The sequence below is a fragment of the Sinohyriopsis cumingii genome, chromosome 4 (assembly GCF_028554795.1).
Source record: "Sinohyriopsis cumingii isolate HCF-2022 chromosome 4, ASM2855479v2, whole genome shotgun sequence".
In the NCBI taxonomy this organism is placed as follows: Eukaryota; Metazoa; Mollusca; class Bivalvia; order Unionida; family Unionidae; genus Sinohyriopsis; species Sinohyriopsis cumingii.
The window spans coordinates 115200890-115228670 of record NC_142964.1 but is presented as its reverse complement, the minus strand read 5'-3'; the positions used below and the strand labels follow the sequence as shown (position 1 = coordinate 115228670).

General features: G+C 34.3%; 1 protein-coding gene across 1 annotated transcript in view; it reads left to right on the top strand.

Moving 5' to 3' along the window:
* Positions 1 to 1636: 1636 nt before the first annotated feature.
* The window catches only part of LOC149801928 (uncharacterized), a 122761-nt gene continuing 96616 nt past the window's right edge, over positions 1637 to 27781 (top strand). Inside the window, exons 1-7 of the mRNA XM_089956309.1 lie at positions 1637 to 2018; positions 13572 to 14389; positions 16338 to 16667; positions 17329 to 17461; positions 17991 to 18232; positions 18510 to 18654; positions 19374 to 19702. Coding sequence (XP_089812435.1) covers positions 13573 to 14389; positions 16338 to 16667; positions 17329 to 17461; positions 17991 to 18232; positions 18510 to 18654; positions 19374 to 19702 — 1996 coding nt within the window. The 5' untranslated portion in view covers positions 1637 to 2018; position 13572. The remainder of the gene's footprint in view (positions 2019 to 13571; positions 14390 to 16337; positions 16668 to 17328; positions 17462 to 17990; positions 18233 to 18509; positions 18655 to 19373; positions 19703 to 27781) is intronic.

The window sequence follows — 27781 nt, the reverse complement described above, 5'->3', positions numbered from 1 at the left end:
GAAGAAAGAAGAGGAGGAAGAGAAGAAGAAGAAAGAAGAGCAGGAGAAAAAGAAAGAGAAGAAGAGAAAGAGTGTTGGAGATAAAATAAGAACTTGGTGGAGAAAAAGAAGAAATTAGAAGCAGAAGAAGAAGAAAACCCAAAGGCCCTTTTCAGGGCCAGCCATATTTCTCGAAAAGAGATAGCCTTTCAATTGCCTACCCTTTTTTAAATTTAAATTTAAATTTAAATTTAAAAAAAAAAATCCCATATTCAATTCCCCTTGTCTCTAGACAAACCCAAACTCTATTCCCATGTTAATTTCCCCTTGTCGCTAGACAGACCCACACTATAGTTCCATGTTAAATTCCCCTTGTCGCTAGAGTGACCCACGATTTATTCCCATGTTAATTTCCCTTGTCGCTAATCTGACCCACGATTTTTCGCCATGTTAAATTTCCATTGTCGCTAATCTGACCCAGGGGTCTCTGTAATGCTAATTCCCATTGTCGCTAATCTATCCCCATTTCCTACTTTCGGTTTGGCGTTATTGACCTTATTTTTTTCGTTTTCGTAGGAAGCTTTATTTTTTCAAAAATGACGTTCTAGCAAAAGGTCTGTCTACCTGCTCTGCTGCTGTAGCCCTTAGAAGGGCCTTTTAAGCAAAAGCTCACCGTTTTTCTTCTGCAACTGGAATTGGACGAAAAATCAAGAAATATTGCAACATTCTCAACTCATATTGGACTACGAAGATATAAACGTCTCATTTTCGGAATATCTGCAGCGGAAATATTTCAAAAGACACTGTGCAGCACTGGAAGGACTAAAATGCACAATGAATACCTATTAGCGATGCCATTCTAATATTTGCTCGCACTCAGGAAGAACATGACAAAAATCTAGAGTCTACATTCACTCGCATAAAGAAAAAGGGTTTGACACTAAATAAACACAAGTGTGAGTTCAACAAAGACAAAATTGAGTTCTTGGGATACATTTTCAGCAAAGATGGAATTTCTCCAGGTCAGAAGAAAGTGGAAGGAATTAAAAGTGCCAGTATTCCATCAAACATATCACAAGTACGAAGTTTTCTAGGCATGACAAACTAGGTGGGACGATTTATCCCAAGTTATGCAACAATCAATGAGCCTCTTCGAGCCCTAACCAAGCAAAATAAATCATGGGAATGGACTGAAAAACACGAAAAAGCGTTTGAAAAACTCAAACAAGACCTAGCTAGTGACACTAATAGCGTATTTCGATCCTAATAAGGAAACACAATTAATTGTAGATACAAGTCCTGTCGGTCTAGGCGCGTTATTAAATCAGAATGGAACGGTTATTGCCTACGCCAGTAAAGCACTTTCAGATGTGGGAAAACGATATTCACAGATCGAACGTGAATCACTAGGAATTGTCTGGAGTTGTGAGCACTTCCATCTGTACCTGTTTGGTTATACGTTTAAGCTAATTAGTGACATTAGCTCCTCGAAGTCATTTTCAACAATCCCATCCTCGTCGCCATTATAATGTTTGGGTTTTGTAATGAGAGAGGAAAATACCTGTTTCTACAAACACATGTTTATTCCATTGCATACAAATCATAACTGACTTGCTAGTCAGACCTATATCTAGTACCATATCTGTCATCCTTATATCAGATCTCTGAGATGCTGATTCAGCAGTGGGAAAGTTTATATTACCGTATAGCACTGCTTCTAGAACACTACATCACTGAATTTTTGATGTCATGATGTTTCCATAAATTTATTATGAGAGCTGAAATAGCACCTTGAGCCCTGCAGAAAAGATCTCTGAGGCGACGAATACTATCGGAGTCTTCTTGCTCAACTCGACGGAAAAGGCCGAGGATGTTCCCATTAGACCGATCAGATGTTGAACGAGTATGAACCAGTCTTCTATGATAGCGGATGTTTCAAATGGTTTTGATGATTAATTCAGTATTTAATGGACCATAGGAGCTAAAAGTAAATATTTAAACAGAAGTGAACAGAGGACACGAACATATAATCTGTAAATGTACGTTCTTTAAGTTTTCTGAATGCATTTACACAGCTTGCGAATTTGAAATGAAAACGAAAGTAGGGCCCGATTTTGACACAGATGGCTGACACGAGCTTAATGTAGAAAAAATAGTAATAACCTGAAGGAGAAAAAATTATACCGAGTGACAAAATTATCTCAGATTACCACTACGCCCTGTTCTGATAGACAGGATCCTATGTCAGAACGGAGCATGGGATAATCTGAGGTAATTTTGTAATTCGGTATGATTTTTGTCCCTTCAGGTTATTGCTTTTTTTTTCAACGTGAAGCTCATGTCAGCTATCGGTGAGATAAACTGCCAATTTTAAGCATATTATTTCAGGATATTTCTTCTATATAATGGAGCCATTATGTACGATTGCTCGCGAGGAACCTTCAGTCTTTGAATATCTATATTGGAACTTTCGCACCCGAGTTTCCTTATCTACCTAGTAATTAGCACCCCTGCTTCGTGGACGGTGTCCATATTCATGTTGAGATCACGATATCGTAATTATTATTCCCTGGAGTTTTTGCGACATCTTATTGATGTTCAGAACAACCAAAAGCCGTCATCTGTATATAAAATGAACGACAAAAAGGCATACAAATTATCGGAAGTAAGATAAAATGACTTGTAAAGATCAATAAAATAAAACACAATTTTGCAGAGTTTCTAACAGATGAACAGGGATCATATATATATATATATATATATATATATATATATATATATATATATATATATATATTATGAATGTACTAGACTTTTCATCAGTGGGGAATAATACACAAGTTAGAAAGAAGAGCATTCCATGGAGAAAGCACAACTTCACAAATACCCTTCTTGAAGATAACTACCTACACATTTATCTGTGTCATGTTCATTTGTATCATTTGTCATCAAATGCATTTCAGTGTCTTTGATTTAAATTCCACGATCCTTTTCTAAAAATGATAGATAACTTGGATTCATAATTTGCCAAAGTATGTGCTCTCTCTCTCTTAACACACACACAAATACGAGCTCCAAGGATCATCGATACTTTGTGCAAAAAACTCATTTCTAGGCTGTGAAGACCCATGATTAATCTGTCTCAGCTTTAAACTGCCGTGTGCATTCTGTCTCAACCATAGGCAGTAATTATTATGCACCCTGACAAATAAAACAATGATCAAACATTTTGACGATCATTCAGAGTTGCTTCTGAAGTATAAATGCAGCTTTTAATTTGTTTATGAAGATGATAATCTCATTCATGTATGCAGACAGACACATATCTCTCTGTCTGTCTATCTGTCTGTCTCCCTCTCTCTCTCTCTCTCTCTCTCTCTCTATATATATATATATATATATAATTTAGAGGTATTTATGCATATATTTTATTAATTTTTAAACATTTCAATCACAATGAAAGCTTTGACATCAATATCAATAAATAATTTAGGTCAATAAATAATTTAGTTAAGCGACACATATGCAAAGACTGTTAGTCTGTAGAATTTTCTGTTTTTCTTAAAAGATCTGCTAAGATCACTATGAGTACTATGTATCGTGGTGAACAGATCATTATTTTTGTTGGCCAAAGAAGCAAACACTGGTGGCTACTAAAATTATAGGTCTATTATATGGTTCTCTAATGTTTTCTCTATAGCTGACGCAAGGCCTGTGCCTTCTTTAAATTTGCAATATTACATCATCTCTAATGCTTTGAGACACATTGTTGGGTTGCATGTGTACGATTGCTGACTGTTACATTTCAAGACAGTTCAAAGTCTTGATGTATGAATTCATTTTGCATCCTACTGGTGTAATAATTCCATCATAGCTATGTATTATGTTGATATGATACCAAATGAAACAGTTAAAGTTTATCTAACTTTCTGTTGTTAATATATATTGCTTGTGCAACCTATAAAGTATAGGCATTCAGCTGTGTCAATGCTATGCTATTTAAGTGCGTGTTATATTTCTACCCTTAACAGAATCAAATGGATTATTATTTTGTTTTAGTTTGTGAGATAATTTGCTCAATTCAGTAGTTTGACTAGTGTGCTAATGAACAGCATTAATTAGTTAACACTATTAATTAAATAGTTTGGTAAGTTTGCAAATTAATAATTCATTTAATTGGACACTAGGTAGTTGGACTAGTTCGCTGTTTAACACTGTTAATTTAAGACTTGGACTATAAGTTAATTAACATTATTAATTCCATTTATGAGAGTATGATATGCAAATCATGAGTGTCAGAAATTTATGTTATACACAGATTTTGATAAACTGGAAAAAATATGCATGCAAGAAACGTCAATATCCGCCTACTTCTTAACCTTCATTGGATGATGGGATTTGGTATTTTGAATGGGGATATGCATCTCTGGTCCATTTTCGCCAGCCAAGGTTTTCGATGTGATAGCCCTATCTATGCCTTGGCATATCAAACAGAAATACTGGTGCTTTGTCCTAGCAACATCTCTTGGATGTCATAAGTTGCCTCCCTTTGTCTGTAACACCAACTAATCAATAGTGTGGTACATTTTACATGAGCTACAAATTTGTGGATGTGGTTGCAGTTGACCTAAAAACGATACTTTGTAAGTTTCAGTTGAAAGTATGACTATGTACCAGAGGGAAGCCATTACAGGTCTATTTGAGTGATAGGTATTTGTGCAAACATGAACCAGCAGTGGAACATTATTTATTTATCAGTCCATTCAAGCTGTTTGCTCGTCTTGTCTCGATCATGCAGGAACAGTGTTCAAATTTGAACAACTTAATTTTGATTGGATGAGGTGGCTTGCTGCCACATCCAATAAAATTCACAGTCCCAAAGCACATAAATATCTGCTTGATACTGCAAGGTGTAGATAGGGCTATCACATAGGAGCCTTGGCCTGCAAAGATGCTCAGGGTCACCAAAAGTTTGCATCATGTACCATGATAAATTGAAATCCATATGCCAATGTGTGTACTAGCCAGAAATTTAGGCACTAATTTAACTTACAAAGACGGTATAGTGTTAATTGTTAGATGAACATATTGATATTCAGGTCAAAGTAGCTGTGCAGTCTCTAATGTTTCCCCAGGCGGTTTATTTGGAGTCAGATACCCTTTTAAAAGTAGCAAGCTCAACATCCCTGACTATGGACCAGATAATGTAATAAGAATAAACAAAATAGGACCTGGCTTACTACCTGGAATCGTTGGTTCTCCATTAGTCCCATTTTAAAATGTGGAATAAGAGTCCCATTGCTGATCGATTTGGTTTGTGATTTGAATTTTTTAAATGTGCCTTTACCAATTTTTCAGTCATATTGCTATGCTGTCTGCATTGTGGCACTTATTAGTGATGTCTTGCACTGGGGCATCATGCCTCAGTCATATATCATCATGTCCAACCCAGTCACATTATCCTGACACCAGGCTGACCAGTCCTAACACTAACCTCTTAATGTTGAGCACCAAGCGAGGCAGCTGCTTGTACCATTTTTGTAAGCCTTTTTTAAGACTCTGCTGGGTTTTGAACCTGTAACCTCCTGCATTCGAGGCACCAGAGTAGACCATTGCAAATTGAAAGTACTATATTAGTATATATGATCCTCTGAGTCACAAAACTTTATTCTCCAATATTAGAAGCTGTTGAATTTCAAAGTATCACCTTTATGCTGCTCATCACCATCACATTCACTATCATTCTAATCCAACTCGACGCTTGCTTGCAAATGGTTCACTTGTATATTTGCTTCCTGTAATTAGTCACTTCAGCTTGAAAACTTGTTCCTGAATTTGTTTTTAATATCAGTTGAGTTATATGCATCACAGCGTATTTTCTAATCATTACTTTCTCAATGGCATCGTATTTTAGATATATAATGTTGTTGACATTTTATTTGGTCTTGTCTCAAGTAGTATCATAATGGGTGGTTTGGATAGGGCTTAAATGATAGATCTACACCATCCATACCCATAACTATACTAATTCTACTCCTTGTGTCACATACTAGTGTATGCAGTATGGCTAAAGTTTAGGCATTAAAAAATAATTCTAATGCTAGCATGAATGACATTTCACAGCAAAATTGGATAGCGTAAAACAATCTAGCAATTACAGTTAGTAATTGGAAGTGCATGGCAACACAGAAAACAACACTGCCACTGTGGCTGCAGACAATTTCATCTTTGATATGTTGTGTCATTGTGGATACTCAAAGATTTTGAGTAACAAAGATACCTAGTGTAAACTGTAAACCACAGATTAATATATACTGGCAAACAGTTACGCGATTTTCACTGTAAATCAGTCATCTGTTTTGGGTTGCAAACAATTCCTTTGATAGCTTGGTTTTCCATTTGTTCTAAAACAATCTTGAATACCACCATGCCAATTACCGTTTACTGAATGTATTGAGACTTAAATGCACCTACGTGAGAAGTTCTGAATAAGCATTTACTGGTATTCATGAATGAAGTGGTAAATCAATTATTCTGCAAACACCGCATGCAGCAGCAATTATTATTTATATAGCCTCGACAGCAAATTTGCCTTGAGTGCCTATAATGGTTGCTGTGGTTACGATTTCTGCACATCAATGCCAACAGTGGTTGTGACATTGATTCCGCAAACAGTGTCTATAACCACACACATGTATTTCACTAGTAGCGCAGTTCTGTTAGTCATTTCATCACCCAGCTGTTGTTCTGCTTCGTTTATGTTTCCTCGTTGGTAAGTGTTGTTAAGCGTGAGGGTCTATCATAGTTCTTCTATTAATGACATGATCACGAAGTATATTTGGTGCTCAACAAGCATGCCATTTTCAGATGCAAGAAGCACATGCACTACTTAGTAATTATTTGCTTTTACTGATACAACTGTCATACACTCAAAGGCAACATAATTTTGGGGGAATATATACATTTTTGACGATTGTGTATTCTTGGAGCCTGGTATTACATTCATTAAAAAAAACCATATTGATTGCATCAATAAATGGTTTCCAAAATGATCGTTCTTGTCTTTGCCCCAGAAACTATTACATTGACAAGCTCGTCCTTGCCGAATAATAGTTAAGATTTCTCTTCTCAGTTGAGTTAATATTGGTGCAGAATAATCAATGGGGACATCAACTGTGGTGGACTTGTCGGTGAATGTCACCTCGTCATTGGAGAATCAATCCCTGAGTGTTTTTTTGCCTGACTTTATATTCTGTGACTGAGCATTGTCATGTATTAATACAGTGTTTCCACATTAGTTTCAATTTGATATTGGTACACCTGGGTGGTCACGTGTCTATTTGACTATTAACAAGATTTTATTTGAGTGCATATGAGGGTTGTTTAACGTAATTTGGACTCAGGTATTTGTCAGCAAGTGGAACAAAATGACTGTCGATGTTAGCATCACTGGTCAGCCAGTCCAACATCCCATCAGCAAATTCTGCAACTTCATTGCCGCTGTCAGAACCCATCATTTGCATGTAAAAATAAATTTAATTTTAAACATACTTGCTAGAGATGATCAGATACCCTCCAGATATAAAATGAATCATTTGAACTGAATTTCATTTCCAGCGACTGATTTTACGTCTGTTGCCTATCTAAAGATATTTTAGGATTATCACTTTTGTCACGTGCCATAGATGGCATATCAAGCTGGACATAGTGTACCAGAATGTGTATTACACTGCACACACGATACAGTAGTCTTAAGATGAATAAATACCATTCAGACTTGCACTCCAGGTCAACAAGATCAAAGTACTCAATGCTGCTATTATGATCTTACCGACACATGTGCTTGTGTATAATCAGCATCATTGAAAGTCTTAAAGACATCCATGATGGATACACCTCTGTTTGCAGGTACGAGTTATGATACCGATAGTCACTCATGCTTTTGGAACTAAATGCCATCCAGACATTTATTTCATATATTTCTTCTCAGATCCCTATATTTTCACACGTCAGTGTTGAATAAAATCGCACAGATGGTGGTTAATTTCTTCAACATTTTCAAAAGGATCTAAATTATGAAGCAATAAGGTCATTACGGTCTGATCCAAACATGTATCTTCCCTAGTAATTGAACTCTTCATTAAAAGCACTGCTGTTTTGGTGAATAATTTTTAAATGATAATTACCTCTTGCTGCAAGGTTACTCATGAGGGTGTATTGGGAAGAGTTTAAAATTGCAGCATATCAATAAACTGCAGCTGACCTGACCTAAATGTAATGTATTTTTCCATTGTATCGGTAATGACACTTATTGGTGCATTCAATGCCGTTACCAATGCTAGCAGTATTATATGACCATCATTCCTGTGTAGGGTATGAATCACTATGGGAATTAATGTTTTCTTTTTCTTTTTTCTTTGATAATTCCACAGCTGCAGGTTATTTACATAGTGTGCAGCTCATCTGTACTTGTCAGTAATATGATAGTCGCAGTAGTGGCCCTAGGAAACTCATGAATATCAACTTTGGTCTTGATCATATCTGTGGCAAGGAGAGCTGTTCGAATCCATTTTGTGATAACTTTGAACTATGTCAGGAACATGTCTACCTTATTTTGGCCACTCAGTTTGCCTGTCGCATCTAACAACAATATGACAAGACCCACATGGGATTTGTTCAGCAACTTTGACTACTTTTGTTAAAACCCCAGTAGTGACCACAGGAACATTCAAGCATTCGAAGTCTGTGTAGATGATATACGGAAGTTTAATTTTTGCTGCATCATGCTGAATTTTAGAAATGTTTTTGCCAGGCTCTGGCATGATAGTGCTCTGAAGCTTTTTGATAGTTCCACCACAACAAAGTCATGCTTGTCAACATATGCTGCATGGTAAATTAAGGCAGGCAACGTCAATGCGGAATTTTTTTTCTGCCATGGTGTTCCTTATGTTAAGCATTTGGGAAAGAAGATTCTTTAACGATGGATAATGATATTGTGACCCTGAACCATAATTGCTGAGCAACAGTAGATCAACCTCAGTATGTTCATGCAAATGTTTGCTTTGTCTGTGCGCGGATAGTGGAAGCGCATACAAATCTTTGTCCAAAGTGTACACATTAGTGGCAACAACAAGGAATAATTCTTCAAAAGTTTTGAGTATAGCTTGGTAACCTGTAAATGACAGTTATTTTACCAAACTTAAGTTCCCCTAGGTATTTTTGGTATTGTCATGGTTGATCTGTGCAATCGATTGTGGGATGCAAAACATAGATTGTCATAATTTCCAATGTTGATCAGCATGGCATAACATTATTTATGTTTCAGTATAATTGACCAGTGGAATTGTATGTCTGGGGAAGTATGTAGTTGAACTTCTACACATTTATCAAGAGTTCATCTGGACCATGTGCTGGTGAATTTTTCTAACGTCTTAAGAATTTTTACAAACTTTTATGTTGAGTTCATCAATAATGGCAAGTATCTTTACAGTTAAGATAACACAGACACTGCTGTGAATCTAGGGGTTGCAATTTTTAACCCATCCTTGTCTCATGACATATAATTAAACTGCATTATCAATTGTACAATGAGAGCAATGTCGATTTTAACACTGGAAGTTTCTGATCGATGTGATGTCAGTATCTTTGATAACAGTTTTATAGCATCTTTGCATGTTGCATATGCAGATTCAATAATTGCTGGGTAGTCTTCAGAATTGCCATGATGTTTATGTAATTAAAATTCTGAACTTTGGAATGTTGACGAACATACTCGACTGCTGCCATGCGTTTCCAAAGAAATCTTAATCATATAATTTTTTCCCAATGAATTAGTAATTCTATTTTCAAAAAGTAGTAATGAATACATATTTTTGCGCTACCTAATTTTAGTATGCAAAATATTTTACAATGAAAAAAATGATGACAGAATATGTGAATAACATCATCCCCCAGTCACAGCAAAGAAACTTGGATGAACTTCTTGAAATAATGAATTTAAATCAAGAAGACACTCTTATAGAATCCTTACAAAACTTGACTCATCAAAAGCTCTTAGCCTAGGGTATCTCTGCCCACAGAAGCTAAGTAGACTGCATGTTTTATTCATAAACAATTACTTTATATTTAAAAGTTGCTTAAAGACGGTGTTGTACCTGATGAATGGAAAAAGGCCAGTGTAATATGAAGCTTACAAATAAAACAGGATGAACGTGGAAAACTATTGTCAATAAATTAAACATCTATTGATTGTAATTGTTTGGAAAAGTTAATGAGAAACAATCTTTAATATATAGTAAGAATGTGCTTTTATGAAAATTAATATGGATTTTGAAAGTATATATAATGCATATGGCAACTCTTAGAAGTAGTGGATGACCTAGAATAATTTATAAATCAAATTAATGAAGTAAATTTAGTATATCTGCATTTTAGAATGGATTTTGTATTGCTTAAATTGCATCAACAGATTTTTAAAGGTTAGATGGACCTTTCTCAGTTTTGACAAATGATGTGAGTGGTATTCTGCAAAAATATTTTGTGGACCCAGTAAGTTCTTAATATACATCAATAATTTTCCAGATGTATTTCATACATGCCAAATCTGTTTGCTGTGGATGCTAGTATTGTCCACCAGTAGTGTGGGAAAGAGTATAATTTTAACAATATATGTCAGTGGTTGGAAACATGGCATTTGGTCTTTAATACTGCAAAATGCAGATCAAAGCAAATTGAATATTAGACAAGAGTTTATAATCATTATTTGGAATTACTGACATAGACATTATTTTGATTCATTCAAAAGCCCAAAATTTCTCAAGATTAGGGGGACAATCACCCTCAAGGTAAACAGTTTGTATAATCTAAGTAAACAGTATGCAGGATATAGGTAAACAGTATGTATAATCTAAGTAAACAGTATGCAGAATATAGGTAAACAGTTTGTATAATCTGAGTAAACAGTATGCAGAATATAGGTAAACAGTATGTATAATCTAAGTAAACAGTATGCAGAATATAGGTAAACAGTATGCAGAATATAGGTAAACAGTATGTATAATCTAAGTAAACAGTATGTAGAATATAGGTAAAGAGTATGCAGAATACAAGTAAACAGTATGCAGAATATAGGAAAACAGTATGTAGAATATAGGTAAACAGTTTGTATAATCTAAGTAAACAGTATGCAGAATATAGGTAAACAGTTTGTATAATCTAAGTAAACAGTATGCAGAATATAGGTAAACAGTATGTATAATCTAAGTAAACAGTATGCAGAATATAGGTAAACAGTATGCAGAATATAGGTAAGCAGTATGTATAATCTAAGTAAACAGTATGTAGAATATAGGTAAAGAGTATGCAGAATACAAGTAAACAGTATGCAGAATATAGGAAAACAGTATGTAGAATATAGGTAAACAGTATGTATAATCTAAGTAAACAGTATGCAGAATATAGGTAAACAGTATGCAGAATATAGGTAAACAGTATGTATAATCTAAGTAAACAGTATGTAGAATATAGGTAAAGAGTATGCAGAATACAAGTAGACAGTATGCAGAATGTAGGTAAACAGCATGTAGAATCTTAAGTAAACAGTATGCAGAATCTAAGTAAACAGTATGCAGAATCTAAGTAAACAGTATGCAGAATATAGGAAAAACAGCATGTAGAATATAGATTAACAGCTTGCAGAATATAGGTAAACAGTATGCAGAATATAGGTAAACAGTATTTAGAATATAAGTAAACATTATGCAGAATGTAGGTAAACAGTATGCAGAATGTAGGTAAACAGCATGTAGAATCTAAGTAAAGAGTATGCAGAATATAAGTAAACAGTATGCAGAATCTAAGTAAACAGTATGCAGAATATAGGTAAACAGGATGCAGAATCTAAGTAGACAGTATGCAGAATCTAGGTAGACAGTATGCAGAATATAGGTAAACAGCATGTAGAATCTAAGTAAACAGTATGCAGAATATAGGTAAACAGCATGTAGAATCTACGTAAACAGTATGCAGAATATAGGAAAACATCATGTAGAATATAGGTAAACAGGATGCAGAATCTAAGTAGACAGTATGCAGAATCTAAGTAGACAGTATGCAGAATATAGGTAAACAGCATGTAGAATCTAAGTAAACAGTATGCAGAATATAGGTAAACAGTGTAGAATCTACATAAACAGTATGCAGAATCTAGGTAAACAGCATGCAGAATATAGGTAAACAGTATGCAGAATATAGGTAAACAGCATGCTGAATCTAAGTAAACAGTATGCAGAATATAAGTAAACTGTATGCAGAATATAAGTAAACAGTATGCAGAATATAAGTAAACTGTATGCAGAATATAGGTAAACAGCATGTAGAATATAAGTAAAGAGTATGCAGAATATAGGTAAACAGTGTAGAATCTAAGTAAACAGTATGCAGAATATAAGTAAACAGTATGCAGAATATAGGTTGACAGCATGTAGAATCTAAGTAAACAGTATGCAGAATCTAGGTAAACAGTATGTTGAATATAGGTAAACAGTATGTAGAATCTAAGTAAACAGTATGCAGAATATAAGTAAACAGTATGCAGAATATAAGTAATTAGTATACAGAATCTAAAAAAACCGTTAAACAATATGCAGAATATACATAGACATTATATAAAATCTAAGTAAACTATGTAGAATCTAAGTAAACAATATGTAGACTATAAGTAAACAGTATGCAGAATATGAGTAAACAGTATGCAGACTATGAGTAAACAGTATGCAGAATATGAGCAAACAGTATGCAGACTATGAGTAAACAGTATGCAGACTATGAGTAAACAGTATGCAGACTATGAGTAAACAGTATGCAGACTATGAGTAAACAGTATGCAGAATGTATGCAGAATATGAGTAAACAGTATGCACAATCTAAGTCAAATTTTATTCATTGTTGAAGTGTTTTATGAAGCAGAATCATAAGGCCAAACATTTGTCACTGCCATTTGAACAACTCAGGAAAATAATGATAATAATCATAAAATAAACCAAAATGCAAAAAGGTTTTGATTAAATACATAAACACTGTTAAATCAGCAACAAATGCATGGACACACTTTATTGATTTATTTCTTGAATAAATGTTGATTTTGCGAGAATTGTCACACTCATTACCTTAACACACAATTTCAGCAGAAAAATGGTTTAATTGTTAATTTATTTTAGTAGATGTTCTTTACTTACAACATCAGAATGAAATCCACACAAATATTTCTGATTTTAGAGTAACTGTCAAGGTCATTAACATGTGCATTGTTTAAATAATTACATTGTTGTTACATCTTCTCTTTTTTAAGTCAGTGCAATAGTTATTTATCAGAGCAGTGCAGCATTTTGTTTATTATTAGGTGTACATGATTAAGCACAAAACTGATGCATGTTATATGATCTGTTGGAGTTTAGTCCAATGACTAGGCCTATATTATATCCTTTTAACAATTTAGTGTACTATTACTGTAAAGTGCGATTTCAGCCGATTTAATTGACACATTTTGTGTAAAATTTCACCCAAATTTATAATTCAACCATTTCTATTTCAAGAATGTCATCGGAAAGTAAGGAAAACTTTCATCAATTATCAGGATTAGTTCTTGACGTTGGAACTTATGTTCTTCAGAGAGTATTTGAAAAGCAATATGATCACTGCGAGTTAGAACAGTATCTTAAATCTAATCAACGTAAACTTGATAAGCTGCGAGAAAGATGTATTCTACAGCAAAAGCATGTAGAAATTCTTAATCCACCGGAAAGACAAAAACCAAAGCTGAAGGAAATGGATATAACACTCTTATACATTCTTCTGAGATATCTTGGTACCATAACGATGCCTCATAATGGTTGGGATTCTCCTGTGTCAGAGAACGACAAAACAACTGGTGGTGACATACTTAGATTGAAATATATGAGGCACGAATTGTATGAATACCGTCATGAAAAGACTCTCACAACAGAAGACTTTTATCGCCATTGGAAGGTCACATTCGATGCAGTCTTCAGACTAGCTGTGCCTCTGAATAAAGAACATATGCTGTACATTGTTGAACAAATCGCACATATAGTAACTGAAGCCGTAGTTGAAGATAGAGGAGAAAGGGAATGTAATCTATGTGTTATGTTACGCAGCGGTTTCAAAGATGACTTAAAGGAGACTGTAGTTCGCTTACAAAAGAAATTTTCTTCTGACAATTTGAAGGTGAGAAAACTTGAAGAACTTGACAAAAACCTGAAAGATGCACATGCCAATGACAACCTTTTCTGGATAGGAGAGGAACTTTGTTCACTTGAAAGAACCTTGGAAAGGCAAATGAATGTAAAGGAATCACCTCCAGAGACACCAAAAAAATCTCCTCCATTCAAAGGTTTGTGTATTCATGATTTTGCACAAAATCATTTTCCTTTGTATGTAAGAGTGATTGCTGAATATATGGTAATTGTAACCATTGTAGAGTTAGGGTTAGGCCGCAAGAATGGACATTTTAATAAGATCTAATGGAATGTACATTTTAATTTGAATGTAATATAATGTTCTGCTCTAGATTACGACATAATGTAAGTTCATTAAAAGCTAATTTTTACTGTGTTCAGCTTGCTGCCACTATTTTTGTTCCTGCAGTGGGATTGAAACCACCATGCACTTTTTCATATTCTGTCCCAGGTACAGTAGACAACGAACTGAGTTGATGAGAGAATTACTTTCAGTGTCATTATTATAGTAACACAACTATTAGCTTAGATGTACTGCTTTAGGGAAAGGGCACTGCAAATGAAAAATATAGAATTTGACAGTATGGATGCAAATATATAACCGATAATGGATGATTTCAATAACTTACTCAAATCTTGATTACTATCATTCTCTCTCTCTCTCTCACTCTCTCTCTCTCTCTCATCCTTTTCATTATTATTTTGTCATGTTGAATATGTTGCAATATTTGTATTATGTAGGGAGGGGGCTAATTTAAGTTGTTAGAACTTGTTCCCAATCCCATTGTGTCCTTGTGTGACAAATATGTTTTACAAAAATGCTCTGTGACAGAGTTCTCAGCCAAATAAGATTGGGGTGGAAACTAATTTGAAATTAAAAAGCAAGGTTAGATTGCATGCATTATTCAAGACTAGGAATCGGATGATGACAGTGCCAGTAATGAACATCACTGTGTAATATTGTAAAACCATGCAGTGGTAGAAACCGAAACATAATTGCTATTGTTGACAATGTTTGAGAACACCTAATAAAACATAAATCTTTGCATACTGTATATCAGAGAGAGGATATTATCAGTATTTATTTGGCATAATATTCCATGATGTAATATTGATATAGTATTAATGATATAATGATGAAATATTGCAGCAAGGGTAATGATATTCTATTCTTCTTGTCCATCAATAAAATTTCAGAGGAACATGTGTGTAATATGAATTTTATCACATTAAGTTAGAAACTTGATTTTACTCGCCTTCCTAGGTGACGGTGACATGAGTGAATTTTACAAGACGTCATGATGATAATAAAGATGAGTGTCATGTGAGCACATTTGTTAAATGTTTTTCCATATACAGCTTGTGGTGTCCAGCTTTTATTACCTATAGAATTATGGGGTTATAAAATGGATGTTTTACACAGGATATCACAATACATAACAGGTGTTTTCAGGGTTACCAGAGGATAAACATTCTGGCATATATAAACGAGAGAATTTACATCATGCAAAGTGTTAAGACTAAAAAAATCAGTCGTTTTACCTATTAATTTCATGTATGAATGATTAGTCGTTTTACAAATGAGTTTCCTGTACCAGAAACTTTGATAAGAGCATAAGTACCACATAACATTTAGTTTCTGCTCTGGGGCTGGTTTTTAACCTGATGATCTAAATTTCAATCCATTGAAGTTTATGTTTCTAACCTTAACTGTTCTGTTGGCAAATTGTACAAAAGTTAAATAGTTTATGGCTAAATTTTGCTGTAACTACCTTTCCTGTGATTTATATTTAACATTTTATTGCTTTCCAACATAAAATGTTTGCCATTCAAATCAGTTTTTTAAAAAGAAAAGCTTATAACCATATAATTTTTATGTTGTGTCCTTTTTAAGTAATACTTAACAAAACAGGTTCCTCACATGTTAGTTGGGGGATCAGTTAACATTTTTAACTGTAGATAGATAAATAGATAGGATTTTTAATTGTAGATATCTAAACAGATAGATTGAGTTTGCTAATTGTTGTAAGGTCTATTCAGGAATATATTGGGATTTTTATATGCTTCTATTAAAATTGTTTGCTAATTTTAATCTCATTGTAGGAAAATTGTCTCCTTCTTTAAACTTTGAAGAACTACCAGATGTGCAGAGAGGACACATGGGTGAAGCACATGCCGATTGCATACGAAGAAACATTGTTAGGATAAAGAAAGAGTTAGTTTGTACGGACATTTTGGATGACATGATCCAAGGGAGAATATTTGCAGATGATGACATTCAAAGAATTCATGCAGGAACAACACAAAAGGCAAAAAATGATGAGTTCTTTCTATGTCTATTTAACCGAGGTCCAAGAGCCTTCCCAGTGTTTCTAGATGCATTGAGAGAAAAGGGATATATATCTTTAGTGAATGAAATAAAGGAGACTTTTGGTAATTCATTTATTCAGTTTCAACAAATTTTTATAAGTACACATAAAATGTAATTAGAAACATTCTTGGTAAATGAAATAGAATTGCTTTTCAGTTATAAACTATCATGGAATTAATGTTTTAGAGGAAAATGGAAGGTGTGACTCGTATACACATAGAAAATGTGTTTTACAGTGTATAGATGTGTGACTAACTCATTCGTATTGCAGTGACATAACCTCACAAGCATGGAATTTAAAGACATAGAGTTCCTGTGTTTTTAGATCTCCAACAAAAGCTTACAAAGTTAGTTTAAAATTGATTGCTTGATATTTCTTCTAATCGCGGATTAATTTACATTTTGTTCTTATAATATTATTAATATAATGCATTTTCACACACAAATAAACAAATCACAACTGGCATTACTTTCATTAATTGAATGGTTTCCTGCACATTATACTAACAAGATGCCACTTTGCACCGAATAAAAAAACATAAGAACTACACCTTTAAATACTAGATAAATACATTATACCTAGTGTGAACTATTCAGGAAGCCATACTAATGGTCGAAAGTTCAACAGATGGTATGGGGCAGATATTTTATAGATGCAAATGTATATAGAGACCTATGCTGGAAAGTAAATTTGCAGCTAAAACATTTCTAATTCGAATACAGAACTGGTTGAACAACGTGCCCAAAAGGATCAAAGAGCTATGGGTAATGAATTCTCTGAGGAGATTCAGGGTACAGGTGAAGGTGATGAAACCATTCAACCAATATCAAATTTTGGAGAAGACAGGATGGCACTGTAAGTTAACTTTATTGGTGCTAGAATGTATAACCAAGGTCAGGTCTTCATAATTGATTGAATATCTTACTGAAAATCATTCCCCACCCTCCAAAAAAGCCCAAGCCTATCCCACAAAATTTTCCTGTTGGCTTTAAAAGGGTTGCCTCGATTTCTAATATTCAGCCTGGATTGAAAACGAATTAGTGATTCTTGATTTTATGTCTAATATCGCGAATGACAGATGACGGTAGATATGTTTGTACAAGTTGGTAGAATATGTGATATTTCAAAGTTTACAATAGGAATGCGCTTAAATTTTTGCAGTCTGCAAGCAGTAATATGCACAACGTTAGAAAGCCATCAGTTTACTGTTTATATAGCATGTTTTTGCTTATTCCCAAATGTCCACATACTCTAAGCATTCTGTATGTCCTGTGAGAGAGTGATTATTTACATCTAATTAAACTACAGGCTTTTACAAGTATTAAACAAACAATTAAATTTTGCATTTTCATGCGATTTTGTTTTCAACTGAATACTGTTTTAGCCACAGAACTAGTCCTGGAACAGGAGAAGAAAGAACTACTATAACAAGAGTCACGCATACTCTTTCTGATTTGATATCATCACCGTTGAATGATACATCCACCAGTAGCAATCAAATAAGCAGAACAGTATTCCTCAGGGATGTAAGGGGTGTTCCTGAAAGTCCGCCTGTGGGAATTATATATCCAGAAAGAAAGGCACAGTCAAATGACTCATCTCAGCCAGATAATCCAGTTAGATATGGTAATTATTTTTAAACTAAGATAGTGTTTATGTCTGTTATTTTCTGCCATTTCAGTAGAGCACATGAAAAAGAGACCTGATTTTATTTGCATTATACTATATTTGTCCTGAAATACAAATAATTAAGTATATGTATCGAAATATATAACCTTGAAAAAATATTGTGAATACCTATTACAGTGGTTTTTTGAATGTACCAACTTAAAAAAAAAACAAGTATTTTTATATTAAAGAAATTGAGAATGAAATAACATTTGTATGTACTGCAAACTTACAGGAATACCTGAAATACCAGATACATCCCCAAAGAAAGTTGATGATACATTAGGAATAGATGGTTCCAGCTTGCCTATTAAACTGATATCTACTTGCCTTGAAGGAGATATTATAAAGAAAACAACTTATGGAAATCAAGAAAGCAGGTTAGTTTAAGGTTATCAACATTTATTATTTTGAACCCCTGTTAAAGACATATGAGAAAGGGGAAATTATTTCTGGCCACATTATTCTGGATTCAAATGAAATGTTCACTTTTTATCACCGAACCTGATGAGTCAAAGTCATACGAGTTGATATCCTTTTATGTGTAAGCCAATACACTGTTGTACGAGTTTATATCCTTTTATGTGTAAGCCAATACACTGTTGTAGACATAGTATATGCAACATTTCTTTGATGCCAACAACAAGAAAACTGTATACTTCTTTTAATCCAATATAGATGAATTATTTTCAGAAAAAGGGACTCACCTCTTAATACATAGTATCGTGTTTTCATATTAGATTTTCCACTGTTTTAGATTTGTGTTCGATTTGTTATCTAGGTAACAGAGTGTTAGAGTTCCTGGTGAATAGTATTGAGAAAGCATTTTTAGTAATCCGATATGTATATTTACCTACTGTACACCTGTTCACATTTGTATTACTGTTATTATTATCATGAACGTTATATACATGTGCTTTATTTTCATTCTTTCAACTGTTCTGTGATGCAGTAGTGGTATATTTATACATTGGAAAAATTACCTTGTTACTTCATGTTTTTGTGCTTACATGTCCTTATTTAAACTACATTCAAATTGAAGATGTTTTCAGGGCATTCATTCATTCATTAATTCATGAATGTATACAATTTGTTGCAGAACAATAGACACTAGCCAAAATAGCGGGGATGCTGCAGGCTTCCAGACTTGCTTAGAGCTTGGGAGAACAGTAGACCTCCAAAAAGATTGCTGCATGAAGAACAAGAATCTTTACCCATGTAAGACATTGAGAAACAAGAATTTTCAACCAGGAAAGCCACTTGAGAAATCAGTGTCTTGCCCACAGATTTCAACTCAAAAACAATGTTTGTCTAAAGAATGTCAAATGGAAGAGCACCTTATTAAAACCACTCAGATTGTTCAACTGGAAAAGAATTACCGAGATCCTTCAGAATGGGTTCAATATGCACAGAAGAAAATAGATGAAGGTATTTATCAAGGCATTAAGCATTGAGAAAAACAAGTTCAGATGACAAATTTTATTTCCATCAGCTTAGTGGTCTTGACAGTAATATTTTTATTTCCAGCTTCATTGGATCATAATAAATAATGAAACAGGGAGGTAATTGATACTGCTGCACCACCTACATTTTGTAAGCAGTAATTTAAGTTTAAATAAATCAACATAATAAATTCTCAGTCCAGTGCTCTCAATCATTATGCTATTGTTAAATATACTGACCCTACATCTTTTGTCTCAGAGAAGTAGCCACGAGACCCATGACCACACACTGTTTTATGAAATAAAATTATCCTTTGAGTCTCAGACTACGTACTAATTTCTTGATTAAATGTAGTCGTACTAAGATAAAAGGCAAGTAGTACGAAAATAATAAATGATGTGTCACTGTTTGCGTTACGTTTTGTATTTAAAGCGTGTTTTTCAGCTGGTTGAGTAGGATCACAGAGCTAGTGTGTAAAAACAAAAGACTCAGGAATGAAAACCTCGGGGGTTGACATAGGATGACAAATATGCAAACACGATAAATACATGCGATATCTGTGAGAAAGTGAAAATAAATTTAAATGCAAAGTTTGCTACAGTTTGCACAAATTGCATGATCACAATCACCTAACATGCAGGTGCAAATGGCATATTCGAAATGAATTTAAAATTCAGATACACACAAAAAGTTTTACTCATCACATATCGATTCAAAACAATATATTAAATCGTGATTACCAGTATGTAGGTAATTTGGTGTTCTATGAGATTCAGTAAGTGAATCCACTGTGGAAACACCTACACCAGCAGGAAATGTTTTCATATCCTCCTCTAGCCAATTTAAAGGGTATGTTATTTTGTATTGATTTCTCACAAACCAGCATCCTTTTAATTTGTTTAAACTTGTTTGAAGAAATCACTGTGAAGCTGTGTTGTGCTTAATACCCTTTTGCTCATTTTTCTAACAATAGAAGGATATTCTTTTTATCTAGGAGTGAAGGTTTGGTTTGCAAAATATTCATTGAGTAAATGTTTATGAGGTAAAAAGCGATTGGCCAGTATTGTTTGTTTGTGAATTGGCTAAAAGAACTGGAACTATGAGCTTTACGAATACTTCAGATATTACATTATCGACTGTGGGGTATTTGTAACCTTCAGTACTGTTTAAAAATGATTCTCTAGGCAGCAGTTTATGTAGCATGGTAAATTGATTTGGTATGAAGTTTTGTTTCAGTTGGTGTAAATGTGTGATATTTATGATGCAAAAATGTTAAAGTATGTAGCAGTGCATATTTTGCATAATCATTCACAACTAATTTTGGTGAAAGTGCGTATTCTCTCAGGTTGTCTGTTATTAAATGTCTCAATGAAAATGGAATAATTACCTTTGCAATTTCTTTAATGTTCATATATAATGGCAGACATAATTGACATACATGTATTTGACATATTTTACAATTAATTAAAAGCATGGTATGTGTGACTAATTAAGTTCTGCATAGTAATAGTGTCTTGTTTCTTTCTTTCAGTCTTCTTTCCATTTGTTCCCTGAAAGGTTAATGCACATATAAAGCCCATCTTGAAAAGTTTTGTTGCTTCTCCTAATGTACTTGATGTTTTCATTAAATAACATTTAATGTTGACTATTTTTTTTTTCCAAAATAAAACCGGCACCCATCAAACATACAGTAAAAATTGGCCATTACGGTGGTCATTTTGAAAATGTTAGCCATACTTTGTTCAAGCTGGTGCTCATATCAGCATTGGAATTTAACTAAAAGACTTCATGTGATGCCCAGAGGGCAGGGGACAGTTTTTATACACCTACCTAATATAAAAATTCATATAAAATAAAATACATGAATGAGGTCAAAAAGGTCCATATTTTTGGATAGGTTTAATAAAGCAACATGTAAGAATATCATTCACTTGACCTGACAAGTCAATGGAAATTCATAGGATAAAAAGTTGATGCACCCCACCCTCAAATTGTACATGCATTTTTCATGTCCAAATGCCATTTATGAGAACGTGTGTTGCTGACAGTGTAAACACAAGCCCTTTCCCTGGGTAATAATTTTGAAAAACATTATTTACTTAATAGTTTGATGCTATTCAAAATAGTTGTCATCCAATCAGTTTTTGAGATATTCTACCTGTCTTGAACCATCGTGTCTACTGCTATAAGTAGTTAGCTCTGCTTCCTAGCCGACTATTGGTATTTCATTGGCTACTTACTGTGCAGTGATTATATGAGGTGTACATGCCTCACATCAATTTCAAGAACAACACAACCCGGAAAGACAAGATTCACAAATATGTTCATATCTTTAATTATTACACAATAATAGTTCAGAAAGTCACACCATGCCCTTAAGTTAAGAAATTTGCCAGGGGCCAATATGCGAAACTGTCCCATGCCACCCTAGTTGGTAGTGAATGAAACAAACGGTGATCTGACATCAAACATGACTGTCTTTGTGGTAATTGTTAGCATTTTGTTATCCCTGTTTCTCCTGAACTAACTGTCTTATTGATATTGGGCCTCACTTAAAACTTCTTATGATGTCTAGGTGGATATAAATGAATATAGCATCAACAGCGGCCATCCTTAGAAATATCTTGCTATTCCTAACTACTTTTTACGATACATATCAGGGGCCCAGAGTGGCCGAGTGGTCTAAAGCGCTCTTCGTTACGGATCACTGCCATCTCACCTCTGTCTGCGGCGGTTCGAGTCTAAGATTCAGCCAATGTGGGCATGTGAGAAAGCTTGCCAGTAGCTTCTCGTGGGTCGGTGGTTCTTTCCGGGGTTTTCCGGGTTCTGCTTCCACCATTAATACTGGCCACCATGTATAGCCTATCATGCTGAAAAATGGCGTTAAACCCCACAACAACAACAACAACAACGATACATATCTAGTCCCAAAGCTAATGGGGCCTTCAGATGTCTAATGTAGCCAGCATGCTGTGGGGGTCACCTTGAGAATGTTGTTATCGCAACTGTTCTTAAGCGGATGGTAATATGGGCATAGGTTTTCACTTCAAGACTTCTTATTATATCTATAAAAAATGGTTTCGATCTAATATCCATTTTGACCGAATCAGCAGCCTTTTTCAAAATCCTGTTGTCACCATTTCACCTGAATGCTTGTGTTTGTGTAAGATACTTCTTATGATATCTTACTGCCCATTAATGTAAATGGTACTCGTCGGACATCAGTCATGGCCACCATGGTAGCCATCTTGAAATGTGCATTATCACTGCTCCATCTAAATGTGTTTTCATATTTTCATGGTTATTCTCTTACAGACATGCTGTGTAGTGTGTTTTAAATGAAAATGGTTCCAATAATTAAATCTAATATCGCACCCATGGTGCTTACCTGATCTTGTTATCGCTATTCATTCTAACGAATGATGATAAGGACATGTACTTTTCACTAAATGACCTCTTAAGATGTCCGGTTGGTCCTAAATAATGTTCCTATTTACCATCCAATGTGACAATGGTAGAAATCGCATAATTGCTATTTATTCTTAACAAATGATCTGATTGGCATGTTTTTACTAAAAGACTTCATATGAAAATGAATTTTTAAAATTATGAAAATGGTTGTGACCAAACCCCCAATTTTGTGGACATGGTCACAACATTAAAAATCTCTTTATCACTATTTCTCATGAATTGATAAGCTAAATGGCATTTTTATTGACTGCTCATCTGCCTTGGATGCACAAGGTCACAGGTTTGAATCCTGTCCAAGTCATACCAGAGACTTATAAAAATGTTAATAGCGTTGCGTTGCTTGGCGCTAAGTATTAAGAGGTTAGTGTTAGGACTGGTCAACCTGGCATTAGGATAATGTGACAGGGTGGTACATGATGCCATGTGTCTGGGGCATGATGCCTCAGTGCTAGACATCACTATAAACTGCCATGCTACAGACATCGCAGCGATAGGACACATTGTAAAAGCTATGTTAAAAATCCAAAATGAGCAAAATATTTTGTTTTTAAGTCGGTCATAATTCAGAATGGTGCCGTTCAGATCTTCAGTATGATCACATTAGAAGTCAGCTTCAAAGTCTAGTTACTTCTCTTAAACTTAAAGTCAAATAGACATGGATTTTCATTAAAATATTTCTTGTCATATATTGTTGATCCTAAATAAGAATAGTACATTTTAGTAGTGGACATTTTGCAAATCTTTTCATTATAATTCAGTTGATGGGATGGTTGTATTGACATGGGGTTTTCAATGATACACTTCTCACTGTGTTTAGTAAATCTCCCACCTCCCCCCAAAATATAACACCAATGTGACCTCCCAAAACTTAAGAAATGTCATTAAAATTCTCTTGATAAGATGCCCATAACAAGATTTAAGATATGGTAATTAATTGCTGAAGATACAAAATGCCAGAAGTGTAATTTACTGCGACATATTAGGTAAGCAAAATCTTACCTTAAGTCACTGTTATTTATATGATCAGACTTGCAAAGTGAAATGAATTTATGAAAGGAGGCAGAGTGAGTTCAATTTTCTGGCTTTCTTCTCCTGAACAGATAGTGGTATTGTTGTCTTGTTTTTTGTTTATAATGTTCTGAAATACTATAGCAGTATCTATGTAGTCGTACATGAAAATGGTGTTTATCTTATCTTCATCATAGCACCACAGTGGCCATCTTGAAAATCATGATGTTGGTGCTCCTCTTGCATGAACGGTGGCACTCACACACTTCTTGCATGAATGGTGGCACTCACACACTTCTTGCATGAATGGTGGCTCTCACACACTTCTTGCATGAATGGTGGCACTCACACACTTCTTGCATGGATGGTGGCACTCACACACTTCTTGCATGAATGGTGGCACTCACACACTTCTTGCAATATTTAGTTTGGTTCTGAATGAATACACTACAGATCTCATGACCAACGCCTTTGTTACTATTTTGCAGGAGTTTTGAAGAAAAAAACTAATTTGAACTTTGTGAGATGTTAAGAGTCATTGCTTGCAACTTCTTTAATTCCTTGAGTTTATGAGCATAGTAATATGTGCACATAGAAGTAAATTTTGATCAGACTTGGTATTTATTTGCATTTCAACGAACAAGTTGATAGCCATGAAATTGATTTAAAGTTAAAGGTTTTGAATCAGGTTTTCAGGCTTGCTGGCTTATGGGCCTGATAATATAATCAAGTTTTAATATCTTTTTCTCAAACCCAGTTTGTTAATATGTTTATAGTGTACCTTTCTTGATGCCACTTCACCATCTGCACCCCACCCCACTCATATATTAAACCAAACTTTGCATCTAGGTTAATATTGGTATTATCTGAAACATATTGGTTGATTTTCATCTTAAGGAATAAAGTTCTTGTTAAAGACAGTGACAATAAATTTTGTATTGCGCTTACAGTTGTATTGTGAACATGTTCACATGGACACTTAAAACAAATATTTTTCGTTACCAAATTTGATATATTCTAGTTTTTCAGGAATTTCAAAACTAGTTTTCATACTCAGGAGTTCACTGAAACAATTACTAAACAACAGAAGAAACTGGCATATTGCGGATTTCTGAATATTTGTTTCAGTCAGTAGACTGTTCGTTCCATGAAGGACCTTTTTTTATGTTTTTTTTTTTTTTAGCTGATTTCCACTGGAGTCTTGTCCAGCATGTTTCGGAGGTTTTATTCAGTTTGAAGTTTTGAAATAAATGTTTTAAATGTTTTCAAAGTAACACTTAATTGGGATAGAAGCAAACCTCTCTCAAATGATAAAAATCCAATAATTAATCAAACTGCAATAGGAGTCATGTAGTCTAATAAATCATTAATTAATTCATTCTGAAAACTGCGTTATCTGTTGGAAGAAATCTCCAGATCAATGATGCTGCATCAAACATTACATGATAATGTTTTGGAAATTTAGCAACTTTTGTTATTGTTGTTCTAGGTTTTAACACCATTTTTCAGCACAAGATAGGCTATACATGGAGGCCAGTATAACTGGTGGAGGAAGAACCCTGGAAAACCCAGGGAAGAACAACTGACCCATGAAAGCTACTGGCAGGCTTTCCCACGTACCCACGCTAGCAGAGCCTTGGACTCGAACCCACATAGACAGAGGTGAGATGGCAGTGATCCGGAACGGAGAGTGCTTTAGACCACTCAGCCACTCAGGACCCCTTTAGTAACTTTAGCATTACAAAGATTTAATTTGTCCTCCTAACTGTATCTTGTTCATCTGTTGTATGTTTTTAAAATAATACAGATTTTCTCTTGGTCTGTTTTATTTGTAGTAACTAAGTTCAATTCGTTCTAGCACCCTTCACTTTATGTAGAAGCTGAGTTATTGCTGTTTTTGTCCTGGATAAATCTCAGTGCCTTTTTCTGTTGTTTCCATTTTCTTTGCATTTTAAATGAGCACAAATTCAGTGGCAAAAAATTAATGAACCTATTGATGATGAATAGTGCCAAAGTCCTCAAAATTACATGAGAGATGATTATATATATATCCTTGAAAGATCCCCCAACAAAATTATCAGTGGGTACATACAACTATATATGGCTTGAAAATCGATAAATAACAATATCAACTGATGATAAATGATTTTTTAGGATTGTATGTTAGCTGATTTAGAAGAAGAGTTGGAACATCATAGGAAAACAAGCTAGGAAATATTGTTGCTCAAAAAGAAGTGATGGATCTGACTAGATAAACACACACACACACACACACACACACACACACATATACACACACACACACACAGAGTAATGATTTGGAAAAATTTAGAAACCTTTTATTGCAAATTATTCATTCAAACTATTTTGTTAACCTCGCATTTGATGGTGATGTTTGTTTTTTTGCATTATAAGTACTGTAGGAAACCCAACATAAATATCCTCTTGAACCTACTATTGTGCAAATAATAAATGCATATAAAACCACTGGATGAATATAAATGAAAAATACTAATGACAAATTCAAACTAAGATCTTCCACCTGCAGTGAAAGACTATTCACAACTCAAGGGACAACAATTCAGTGATTAGGTAACTGCTGTAGAAGTTGTCAATTGGAAACTAACATTTATAAAACTTCATGTTAAAAAGTTTGAAACAAATATATTGGAGATTTTTAAAAAGACAACAACAAGAAATTGAGAAGAAAAAAGTCAATTACAATAATCAAAGGAAAGTGTTTTGCAGAAAAGCTGAAGCAGTTGAATAACTTAGGGTTTGTTGGCAGTTTTAAAAAACATACTGGAAAAATCATTCCAAACAATATGGATTACCATTGTGTGAAAGGCTAAACAAAGAAAAGTGTGTAGCAGTAGCTATGATAGATACAGCAATAGCAATGACTATATCATCATTTGCTGTGTCTATGGCCATTTTGGTGTTAAGTGTTTTTTTATCTGGTTCATTCTCCTCTGAATCTTCCTAAACACCCATTTGTATTTCTTCCCCATCCTAATTTACTTCTTCTGTCCCACCTTCTCTGAGCAAATCATTTTCATTGAAAAAAATGAACAAAATTGGCTTTGAAAACTAGACCAAATATTTGTTTTAGTTGGCACAAACGTCATCAGCATTGCTTTAAGTCATTGGTGGATTCCTAACTAGATCATTTAAGATCTGTTATATTATTTCTTTCCTTACTGGCACATGTTTTGGTACTAGTCTATTTGCTTTTTGCATTATTGATTACAGTTGTAAATAAAGCATGTAGCAGTGTCGTAGGTTTTTAACATATTTAAAAAGGAAAAAATACAACCTACTGCAGCTTCTAAGCCAATGGTATCAATATAAATCACTTTATTTTTTATGTGGCCAATTATAATTGCTTTTCGCATTTCTAAATTACCATATATCCCTTGAATGTACAAGAAACTGATAACATTGGCAGATACTACAGTAGAAATATTGTCGCCAGAGACAAGGTGATCCAAAGGAAGGACAGAGCCTGTATGAAACATTACTTTGGTTTTCTTCTTATAATTTGCACACATTTTGTCCCCTTATTTTTTCTCCTTGAATATTTCT